This window comes from Octopus bimaculoides, chromosome 19 (assembly GCF_001194135.2).
Source record: "Octopus bimaculoides isolate UCB-OBI-ISO-001 chromosome 19, ASM119413v2, whole genome shotgun sequence".
NCBI classification, from domain to species: Eukaryota; Metazoa; Mollusca; class Cephalopoda; order Octopoda; family Octopodidae; genus Octopus; species Octopus bimaculoides.
In genome coordinates this window covers 49,222,586-49,234,752 of record NC_068999.1, presented here as the reverse complement: position 1 = coordinate 49,234,752, position 12,167 = coordinate 49,222,586, and the positions used below count along the sequence as shown (strand labels likewise).

Below are 12,167 nucleotides of genomic sequence, written 5' to 3'. Positions count from 1 at the left end.
TATATCAACACAGATAATTAACATTTAATTGCTATGAACAAATATTAATGCTGTCTCTCCAGCGTAATGGTGACCAAGTTTTCCCATCCGTCAAGTTTGTGGTCCAATCACAATGGAGAATACACTCAATATTACCATCAAATTACAGCTTAAACACAATTTTAATTTTTACATTGTGTGTGTATGTATGTATGTGTGTATATATATATATATATATATATATATATATACAGGGTGCAATGAGTAAATTGTTGCCATTTCATATTTTTAATTTCACCCATGTGTGTGTGTGTGTATGTATTGAATTGAATTGAACCGGTTTCAACTAATGAGCTGTGGCCATGCTGGGGTACTGCCATTTGTATGTATGTATGTATGTATGTATGTATGTGTGCTTGTATATTCAACTATAATTTAGAAGTAGCACAAACACTATCTACTGCAGATTCTTGATATATGTTTTATCTGTTTGCCAGTATGCTGCAGGTTGGCACAGTGGGGATGACTCCCTCAAAGCGCTCCTAATCCCATTGACATTTTTGAGTCATATCAACAGCACATACCTGAACTGAACCAGTCTATGCCGATGTATAAATAGTGTAAAACCCATTTGCCGGCATGCCAAAACAATGCATACAGCCCTGATTGGGCAAGACCTACAATCAAAACCATTCCAGCTATGATCATCCAGTAGGTTTTTTTGTTGGTTTTTTTTTTTCCTTTCCCAGACTAACCACAACATATAGAGCTAATATTATCCATTATTTCCGGTTTTCTTTAACAAGACAGTAGAATATGATTCGCAGGAATTTTCGTTGCTATTTCTAGTAGTTTGAGCACCAACATAGACAGACACTTTCCCTTGTTCGTATGTCAGAAAGAGAGTTACCTCCCATTTTTTAGGTGAAATACAGCAAGGACAATTTACGCTGTATGGGAAGAATAGAAGTAAAATAGAAAGAATCCTGAACTCATAAGTAACTTTTAACTGCCCTATCACTTAACCATGAGAACATACTCGCCATTTTAGCCTCATGTGTTAAAATTGTGTAGTAAGAAGTTTGCTTCCCAACCACATGGTTCCAGGATCAATCCCACTGCATGACACCTTTGGCCAGTGTCTTCCACTATAGCATTAGGCCAACAAAAGCCTTGAGTGGATTTAGTAGATGGAAACTTAAAGAAGCCCATCGTGTGTGTGTGTGTGTGTGTGTGTGTGTGTGTGTATACCCATGCTAGCATGGGAAGGCAGACATTAAACGATGATATATATATATATATATATATATATATATATCGAAATTTTTCTGTAGGGAGACAGCTCGTCAGTTACATCAAGTCTAGTACTCAACTGGTACTAAATTTCGTCGAACCTGAAAATATGAAAGACAAAAGTCCAACCTGCACAGATTTGGAACTTAGGAGTATAAAACCAGAAGAAATGCCGCTAAGCATTTCGTCCAGCATGCTAATGGTCCAGCATGCAAATGGTTCTGCAAGCCCACTGCAATAACAAAAATGTTTTTAAAAGACAAGAAGAGCACGATGCAATTTGTGATAAAGATTGTTTATTTAATGGTTTGAACAATATTCCAACAGATATCATTCAAAACGTTAAATAAACAATCTGTATTACAAATCACATCATACTCTTCTTATTGTCTATTTACCTTCGTGAAGAGTTTACGTCAATCTTTATAAATCATTATTAATAAAATATAATAATAATAAGGATGATTTCTTTTAAAAATGTAGCAATAATAATTGTAATAATAATTATGACATCTAGAAAGAGGGAAGGATTTAACGGATCAAATCTGGGACTTCGTTTGTTTATTTAAATAATTACATAGATTTATTTATTATTATTTTTTTTCTTTTCAGTTAAACATTAATTTGATAATTGGTTGATATGATTGATCAATAACAAAAAAAAAAAAAAGGATCAAGGAGTTGGGTCTATGTATGTAGGTATGTATGTATGTTGGTATGTTTACGGATGTTTATGTTATGCTGGTATGGCTCTAGACACAAAACAGAACAGCAGATCCACATTCGATTAAACTATATTACCCAGTCATGTTTTTTTGAAAAACAAAAAAAAAAATAATAAAATAAAATGGTTCGGAAGTGGGCTGGGGGGAGGGGGAGTTTTACAGTCAGACAGCTGGTGGTGGTGGTGATAGTGGTGGTTGTGGTGGTAGTGGTGGACAATAAAGAGAGAGAGAAACAAATGGAATTAAAAAAAAAAAAATCGAGAGGAAGGGAGAAAGAATAAGAGATTGAGAAAGGGGACACGGGTAAGAAGGAGAATGAGAGAACCAGAGATTGTTGTTGGTTTTGTTTTGTTTTGTTGTTCTTTTTTTTTAAAGGAAAAAAAAAATATAAATAAAATAAAATAAAAGAGTCTATCAGATATTACAGAAGAGAGAGAGAGAGAGAGAGAGAGACAGACAGACAGACGGTAAAAAAAAAAAATGTCTTTTAAAATAATACAATAACCAGGAAACCAGTCGTAGGAATTTAGACAGACGGCAGCGTAGCAAGGTGATGGTGATTGGTGATAGAACAGATGAAAGCTTTAGGGTTTTAAAACGTTGGCTACCTGAGGTCCAGACCGGCTGGTAGAGCTGCCCACCACGTGTAACGACGGGTCATCTTGACCACTTATTTGCTCATTGCCTAAGCTATCGTCTCGCTGCTGTTGCTGGTCGACAGGAATAGTCCGAGTTTCCGCTTTTTCCAAAAGCCTGTCCTTTTGGCCAGCCTTCTGATTGTCGTGACCGTTCATTTGGCTAAACGAACTACTGTTCACCGTGCTGCTGCAGCTGTTGCTGCTGCTGCTGCTACTACTACTACTACTGCCGCTGCCGCTGCTGCTGTCGCTCTGTCGGACCTCTGTATTTGAAACTGTTGTTTCGCTGGACGATGTGCTTGTTGTATTCGAGGTGACTGAGGTGGAGTTGGTAGAGGGTGTGCTACTGCTGGTGGTGGTGGTCGTCGTCGTAGATGTTACATTGGTAGTGATGTTGGAGCTGTTCTTGGACGCAGTACTGCTACTGCTAGTCGAGCTGCTGCTGCTCGTGCTCTTAGTATTGGCGGGAGTAGAGGAACTTGTTGTTACTGGAGTTTTTGCTGCTGAATCCTTAGTTGTTGATGACGATGCTACAGCTGCTGTTTTTGTTGTTGTTGTTGTTGTTGCCGATGCCGTTGTTGCACTTGTTTTTCTTGGTACTGATGCCGATGTTGCAGTTGTTGCTGTTGCCGATACAGTTGTGGCAGCTTTGGTCCCTTCTGTCGGTGTTTTCTTCGCTGGTGTTGATGAAGAAGCTGTTTTTGATGAGGATGCTGCAGGTGTTCTTTCTGATCCTGAGGATTTGGCTGTTGTTGCCCCTGCAGCAGTTTTTTCAGAGGTTGCTGAAGTATTTTTTACTGATACAGCTGTTTTTGTAGGAGTGGCTGCACCTGTTTTCGAAGGTGTGGTTGTAGCTGTTTTTGCAGATGAATCTGCAGCTGTCTTTGCAGGTGTGCCTGTTTTTGCAGATGAATCTGCAGTAGTCTTTGCAGGTGTGGCTGCAGGTTTTTTTGCAGATGAGTCTGAAGCTGTTTTAGCAGGTGTGGTTGCACCTGTCTTTGCAGATGAATCTGCAGATGACTTTGCAGATGTGGCTGCACCTGTTTTTGAAGATGTCTTTGAAGATGTGGCTGCACCTGTTTTTGTAGACGAATCTGCAGATGACTTTGCAGATGTGGCTGCACCTGTTTTTGTAGATGAATCTGCAGATGTCTTTGCAGATGTGGCTGCACCTGTTTTTGCAGATGAATCTGCAGATGTCTTTGCAGATGTGGCTGCACCTGTTTTTGTAGATGAATCTGCAGATGACTTTGCAGATGTGGCTGCACCTGTTTTTGCAGATGTCTTTGCAGATGTGGCTGCACCTGATTTTGTAGATGAATCTGCAGATGACTTTGCAGATGTGGCTGCACCTGTTTTTGCAGATGAATCCGCAGATGTGGTTGCACCTGTTTTTGCAGATGAATCTGCAGATGTCTTTGCAGGTGTAGATGCAGCTGTTTTAGAGGATGAATCTGCAGATGTCTTTGCAGGTGTAGATGCAGCTGTTTTTGCAGATGAATCTGCAGTTGTCTTTGCAGATGTGGATGAAACTGTTTTCGCAGATGAATCTGCAGTTGTCTTTGCAGGTGTGGCTACAGCTGATTTTGCAGGTGACCCTAAAGCTGTTTTTGAAGATGCCGAAGCAGCTGTTTTTGCAGGAAAAACTGCACTTTTTGCGGGAAAGACTACACTTTTTGCGGGAAAGACTGCACTTTTTGCAGGAAAGACTGCACTTTTTGCAGGAAAGACAGCAGTTTTTGCAGGAAAAATTGCAGTTTTTGCAGAAGAATCTGCAGCTGTCTTTGCAGGTGTAGATACAGATGTTTTTGCAGGTGAGTCTGCAACTGTCTTTGCAGGTGAGTCTGAAGCTGTTTTTGCAGGTGTGGTTGCACCTGTTTTTGCAGGTGAGTCTGAAGCTGTTTTTGCAGGTGTGGTTGCTCCTGTTTTTGCAGGTGAGTCTGAAGCTGTTTTTGCAGGTGTGGTTGCACCTGTTTTTGCAGGGGAGTCTGAAGCTGTTTTTGCAGGTGTGGTTGCACCTATTTTTGCAGGTATAGCTGCAGCTGTTTTTGCAGGCGAATCTGCAGGCGTTCTTGCAGCTTTTTTCGCAGTTGAATCTGTAACTGTTTTCACAGGCAAATCTGAAACTGTTTTTGCAGGCATGGCAACAACCGTTTTTGCAGATGAGTCTGCAGATTCCTTTGCAGGTGAATCTGCAGCTGCTTTTGCAGGAGTAGTTACAGCTGACTTTGCAGGCGTAGCTACAGCTGATTTTGCAGGTGTGTCTGCAACTGATTTGGAAGGTGTGTCTGCAGTTGATTTTGCATTGGTAGCAGTTGGTGTTTTTGCAGGAGTGGCTGCAGATGACTTTGTAGATGGCGCTGAAGCAGTTTTTGCTGCTGTGTCGATTTTGGTAGGTGTGGCAGTATCAGATTTTACTGGAGCTGCAGTATCAGTTTTCCCAGGGGTTGATCCAGCGGCTTTTACAGGTGACGCCGCAGATGCTTTTGCAGGTGCTAATTTTGCAGCTTTTGCCGGTGTAGCTGAATCATTTTCTGCAAGAGATGTTTTAGCAATTTTTGCAGGTATTACTGCATCTGTATTTTCTGGTGCTGCACAAGCAGTTTTTCCCGGTGTTCCTGAAGCAGTTTTTATTGGTGCTGCCTTCGCAGATTTTGATGAGGGTGCAGTATCAGCTTTTACTGACACAGAAGTATCTGTTTTTACTGATGCTGTTGTATCAGTCTTTATCAGTGCCACTGGAGCTGTTTTTGCTGATTCTGCTGCCATATCAGTTTTCGCAGGTGCTACTGAAGCAGTTTTTTCTGATGCTGCTGTATCAGTTTTTGTAGTAGCTGTTTTCACAAGTGCTTCTGTATCAGTTTTCACTGATGCTGCTGTATCAGTTTTTTCTGGTACAGTAGCAGCTTTTTCTGCAGGTATTGCTGCAGCAGCTTTTTCAGGTATCGCTGCATGAGATTTTTCAGGTGCTGCAGTTGCCTCTTTTTCTGGAGCTTGTGCAACTTTCTTTACAGGTGCAACTAATGCAGTTTTCTCTGATGCTGCTGTTTCTTTTACTGCAAGTGCTGGTTTTTCCACAGTTGTTGGTGTTACTGTTGGCGGTAGTGATGTCTCTGTAGTTATTTTTGTTGATGGTGGTGGTGCAACTGTTGTTGTTGTTAGCATTGCTGTTGCTGTTGTTGTTGTTGGTGGTGGTGGTGGTACTGCTGTTGTTTCTGCTGCTGCAGGTTTGATAACTGCATCCACATTACTGTTGCCGACAGGCTTGCCCTCCTTTTTAGTCTCCACCCCAACGCCATCGACATTATCATCAATGTCCATTCTGTTACTGCTGCTATCCTTATTCTCACCACCACCGACCTCATCGTCATCATCATTCTTTATACTCGATTTGTCGTCAGATGCGATGGAATCGGAGTCGGACACAATGGTGTTCTTTTTAAGTTTGCTGAGAATGTATTTTCGCTCGATGTTTCCAGAATCTTCTTCGGAATCTGAATCTAGCAGCTTCTTAAAATTCACTTTCAGCGTTGAAGAGCGGTGGGAGCGGCGGACTCGATTCTGTGACCGAGTGCTCGAAGAAGAAGATGAAGAAGAAGAATCGCTGTCACTGACAGCCAGACGCCTCTTTCTACCAGCTTTCTTCTTGCTCTTCAGCTCGTCATCGCTCTCAGCACTGTTATCATGAGAAGATGAAAACTGCTGTTGGCTTTTCCTCTTCTTCTTCCGACTGCCTCTATCACCAGTGTCTTCTTCGTCGTCTATCCCATCGTCTGCTTTATCGTCGTCGTCATCGTCAGAGAAGTTTTTGCGAATCACTCGCTTTGACTTCTTGAGCTTCTTTTTCTCCAGTTTCAGTTTTAGCTTCTTGTTTGGTTTCACGCTGTCGTCGGATGCAAGGTCAGAGAAATCTTCGCTGTTCGCTTCGCTTTCTTCAGACGGTGTCATTTCCTCCTCCTCGTCGCTGAATTTCTCGCGGTAGTTAACTTTGCGCTTCACCGATGCTCTCGTGGACCTGCGGTAATTTCCACTGTCATCAGAGTCATAATCATCATCAACCACTGAAATAGAAAAAAAATAAAAAAGTAAATAAATATAAATAAAATAAAATAAAAAGACAAGTAAATCCACAAATAAATATATCTTTTATTGTTTACTTGTTCCAGTCACTGGACTACAGTCATGCTGGAGCACTGCCTTAAAGGGTTCTAGTTGATTAAATCACCCCCATTTACCTTTGGTCATGAATGACCATGGGATTGCACCTAGAAAATTCCCCTCCCAGGCACAAGTCCAGGCAAGGTTGTTTATGGAAGACCAGCAGTCACCCATGCATACCAGCCTCCCCTCTTCAAGCCCCTGATGTTATCCAAGGGAAAGGCAAAAGGGGCCGATACAGCTTGGCACCAGTGACATTGCAACTCGTTTCCACAGCTGAGTGAACTGGAGCAACGTGAAATAAAGTCTCTTGCTCCAGAACACAACACACAGACCAGTCCAGAAATTGAACTTACTATCTCATGATTGTGAGTCCGGTGCTTTAATATAATATGCATATATATATATCTTACTCTATTACACACACACACACACACACACATAACAAACTTCTACACAGTTTTTACCAAGATCTACTTTCTCATGCTTGCATGGGTCTGACAAAATTCATTGATGCAGATTTCCTACAACCAGACATTCTTCCTGTCACTAACCCTCACATGTTTCCAAGCAAGATATTTTCCATGGCCAGACACACATTTATCGTGGACGACTGGAAAATAACATCGCTTGTATGTTCAGGATGCTCGTTTACAACTATCATATTTAGACAAGGGTACACACACATATATGATGGGCTTCTTCCAGTTTTTGTCTACCAAATCCAATTTACAAGGTTCTGATTATCCATTGGAAAATAAATATGAAATTTTTGATTTAGATGTCTTTAAAACAGGAAGACTTTATCATAGAACTAGGGATTGTATCAAGCATCAAAAGGGATCAATATAGGAGTCCTGTACTTAATCAAAAGAAATCAACATATTAAGAAACAATTCATTGGTGTTTCAGTGGAACAAATTATCAATTCTTTGCCCTGTAGACTACATTCCATTTTAAGCAGAAACTGAATTACAAAAATGACTTTTGAAATGAACGTCGCAACATCTTCCTTTTCTTTCCCTCTTAGAGTGAAAAAAAGAAGTAGATGTGGTACGTTGTCAAACAGAAGACATTTTGTAGGTTTTTCAAAAAAAAAAACCAAAAAAATTCACGTCAATTTTCAGCAGGAGTAAATAACTCCCGCTCAATTGTTGGGTTAATCCCCTTGGCATAATACGAAACAGTAACGATGTAAAACGATATTTACACATTTTAAAACCTTATTTGAAGCAAGGGCAGCAGAAGAGGTCACTTGATTCTTGGTAGGTGATTTACACTTCAGAGCAACTTTCTATCCTTTTATCCGTCTCAAATTAGGTTCTTAAAATCTATTTGACATCTCAACATTACTTGAGCTCAGACTGCAAAAATATGTAACTAAATATCACAAGGCACTTTTGCCCAGTGCTCTACCAATTCCACCCATCCACCACACTTATTATTATTATTATTAATAATAATAATAATGATAATAATAATTATGATAATAATAATCCTTTCTATTAAAGGAAATTTTGGGAGAGGAGATTAGTCGATTACATTGACAATGAATGCTAATAAAACACAAATCTTTTCAATATTACGAAGCATGTCCATCTGTTAACAACAGAAACTTTCTCCTTAAAATGTAACGATTAGAGAAAAGAACAATAAAATATTTTACTTCTCGTAGACATTGATAAATGATTAGCAGCCAAACAATCAATCAAGACAGAAAAAAAAAACATAACTAATATCCAACAGTCTTATTATGAAGACAATGTGTGGAGCTGATTTTAACAAAAAAAAAAATGAGAGAAAATGTTTTTTTTACCGAAGTCATCAAAGTTACGTCGCCGGCTTCTCCGTGTGTTAATTCTTGATGACTTTTGACTGGCACGGGTATTCTGTCTGGTTGATGAGCGAGTCGATCGACGCCTGGTACCATAGTCTTCATCATCATCGTCGTCGTCATCTTCCTCTTCATCTGAATAATCACTCAGATCAAGATCTTCAACTGAAGGGTCAGATTCCCTAAAAACAAATTAAAAAAAAAACATACATTACTCTAATACATCTTTGAAATAAGGTTCTTAATCTTTTAAGTGAGCCTTTATTTGGATGAGGAGTAGTCTGCTCTATCTGGGATTGAATTAGCTGGTTAGCTCAAAGACAACCATAAACGAGCAGATCTGTAATTAAAAAAATGCTGAGCATAATCAATCTGATTTTGCCCAACACATTACGCATTCAAGAAACCATTATCTAATATACATCTTTTTAATTTGTAGGTCCCTTTTTTTCCTTCTTTATAGTCCCTTAAGCTACAATGGCTTTAAGCCTTGATTGGGACAAAAACATCTATAAAAAAAAAAAATCCGACCAGGAAACAAAACTGACACCTGAGGGTTCATCTCAGCAATAACTCCTACTTCACAGCATCCATAACACAACAAACACAGTAGAATTTGTCATCACATGTACAATATAATTTTAGCAAAGATACTTACTCGGAAGCTTTGTACTCTTCACTATCGGAGCCATAACTGTCACTGTCTAGAGTGGTTAGCTTTCTCCTAGGCCGCCTTTTGCGAGGTGCAGGATACTGTTCGTCGCTGTCGCTTCCTTTACCCACGAGATTAGAGATGTCCTTTCCTCGGCGACGACCAGCTTCCTTTTTGGCTTGGATTCCTTGGGGTCGAAGGTCATTGCTTTCACTGTACACTGTCATTATAGTGTCCATGTCTTTGCCCTTGCTGACAGGAGCTTCCCGTGAGCTGAAGTTCGACATGTCTTTACCACTATGTGACTCTTCATCTTCATTACCTGAAAATAAAATGTAGACATATACCCAAAATTACTATATATATATTCATATACACAAAGTTATTATATATGCATATATACATATAAACATACATATTTCTTACTTGTTTCAGTTATTTAACTGTGGCCATGCTGAAGTAATACCTTAAAATTTTAGTAGAATGCATCAATCCCAGTACTTACTTATAACCAGCCCATTTAAGAGTACCCTTTAATCACTGGATAATAAACTACACTTGCGAAGATCTCATGAGGCAAGTGAAATTGTTGTCGTGGCCTATGACAGTACCACCTAGCTGGCACCCATGCCAGTGGAACATTAAAAGCACCATTTGAGCGTGATCGTTGCCAGGGCTGCTGACTGACTCCCGTGCCAGTGGCACGTAAAAAACACCATTCAAGCATGATTGTTGCCAGCATCGCCTGACTAGCTCCTGTGCCGGTGGAACGTAAAAAACATCATTCGAGCGTGGTCGTTGCCAATGCCGTAGGACTGGCTCCTGTGCAGGTGGCACGTAAAAAGCACCATTTGAGCATGGTCAATGCCAGTACCGTCTGACTGGCCCTCAAGCCGGTGGCACATAAAAGCACCCACTACACTCTCAGAGTGGTTGGTGTTAGGAAGGGCATCCAGCTGTAGAAACTCTGCCAAATCAGATTGAAGCCTAGTGCAGCCTTCTGACTCACCAGCCCTCAGTCAAATCCGTGCCAGCATGGAAAGCAGACGTTAAACGACGACGATGATATATATATATATATATACACTTACAAATACATATGCATTTGTGTGTGTGTGTGTGTGTGTGTGTATACATATATATATAAATGCACATGTGTATGTGTATATACATATATTGGATTGATATATATAAATATTTATAAGAAATGGAAACCGAAACAATAAATTGAACAATTAAATAATTTAATCATCAAATGATACATTTAATTCAATTTAATTATTTCATATAAACAAATAACACAGCTGATGAAACCTCATTATATATTTAAATGCGATTTTATTATTCTTGAAAAACATGGTTTTATTAATGAGGTGGAAACAGTTGTAATTTATGAATTGAATTTATCATTTAATGAATAAATTATCTAATTGTTCAGTTTACTATTTTGGTTGCCATTTCTTATTGATATTTATATATTGATAAACTATGTATATTTTATTTATATACCTATTTGTTAAGAGCGTTAGTTCATAACATTGTTATTGATATAGATAATAAAAAACCAGTAAATTCATTGGATAATTAGTATCCCTTAGGTGGTTATTTAACACCAAGCCATATTGTAATATATATATATATATATATATATACACACACATATGCATAAAATTGTATGTATGGATTGATGGATGGAGAGAGGTGGGGAGTAAATGCTGACTCAATTCACAGACCAAAGAAGCATAATTTCAGCACCATAACATGTCTTTATAAAAATCGACAAAGTATATGGATGCACAGGTCTAGGCAAGGCTTTACTTTGTCTTGTGCATTTCAATCACCTCTCTACACCACCAATGTTGTCCAAGCGAAAGAGTGGTCACTTTAGGGTGGATACAGCTTGACATCAATGTTGTCATAGATGTTGCTGTCAGAATTCAAAAACTTGGATCAACTACCACAAGGCACCCAGTCCCACTTTCTTACATTTTTCACCAATTTACTGCCACTGCCTGAATTGGTACCTCAATTGGTACCTTTTAAAAACAAATCTTTTTTTCAAAAGGAAAAAAAAAACCAAAAAAAAAAACCCACAAGAGTTAATTTATTTCAAGCTTACATTCTGCAGCCGAAGCATCTTTCGCGTTTTTCATATCGTCCTGGATAGCGCTGTCAATAAGCTCGTCAAACTCAGTAAATTTGTAGTTGATCGATCGACGTGCGCGACATGTTCGAGTACCAGAAACTGATTGGCCTTGACATTCTACATTAGGCTCCATATTTTCTTTTCTTTCCTACAAAATCAGATTGCAAAACCCATGTATAGTCTCTCTTATATGCTCACAGTCAGAAAATACACACACAAGATAAAAACACACAAACACACAACACACACACACAAACAATACAAATACACACACACACATGCACATACATACAAAATAAAAACACACACAAAATAAAAAACTTAAGCGCAGACACAAACACACACACACAAACAGATTTCAATTCAATTCAAATACAATTCAAAATACAATCAAATTTTCAAAACATAAAATTTCATTGCAACCCAAATTGAAGTGGGACTGAACCCGGAACCATGTGGTTGGTAAGCAAGCTACTTACCACACAGCCACTCCTGTGCCTATATATATATATATATATATATATATATATATATACACAAGAGAGTACTGAAAAGTTCCTGGTTTTGGGTAAAAGAAAATACAGGAAGATCAGTTAATTATGATTTTATTCAACATATTCACCTCTCAGATTCACAAACTTATTACAGCAGTCTTTCAGTTTTTCTAAACCCTGTAAAAGAACTCAGAAGGTTGGGCCTCCAACCGGGCCTTTCACGACCCCCTTAAAGCCATGAACTTTTC

At 39.0% G+C, this 12,167-nt stretch overlaps 1 protein-coding gene across 1 annotated transcript in view; it reads right to left on the bottom strand.

Moving 5' to 3' along the window:
- Window positions 1-1,797: 1,797 nt before the first annotated feature.
- LOC106877384 (microtubule-associated protein futsch) overlaps window positions 1,798-12,167 on the bottom strand; it is a 54,980-nt gene continuing 44,610 nt past the window's right edge. Inside the window, exons 14-17 of the mRNA XM_014926275.2 lie at window positions 11,399-11,573; window positions 9,286-9,601; window positions 8,610-8,809; window positions 1,798-6,696 (exon numbers count right to left, since the gene is read on the bottom strand). Of these exons, the coding sequence (XP_014781761.1) occupies window positions 2,582-6,696; window positions 8,610-8,809; window positions 9,286-9,601; window positions 11,399-11,573 (4,806 nt within the window). The 3' untranslated portion in view covers window positions 1,798-2,581. The remainder of the gene's footprint in view (window positions 6,697-8,609; window positions 8,810-9,285; window positions 9,602-11,398; window positions 11,574-12,167) is intronic.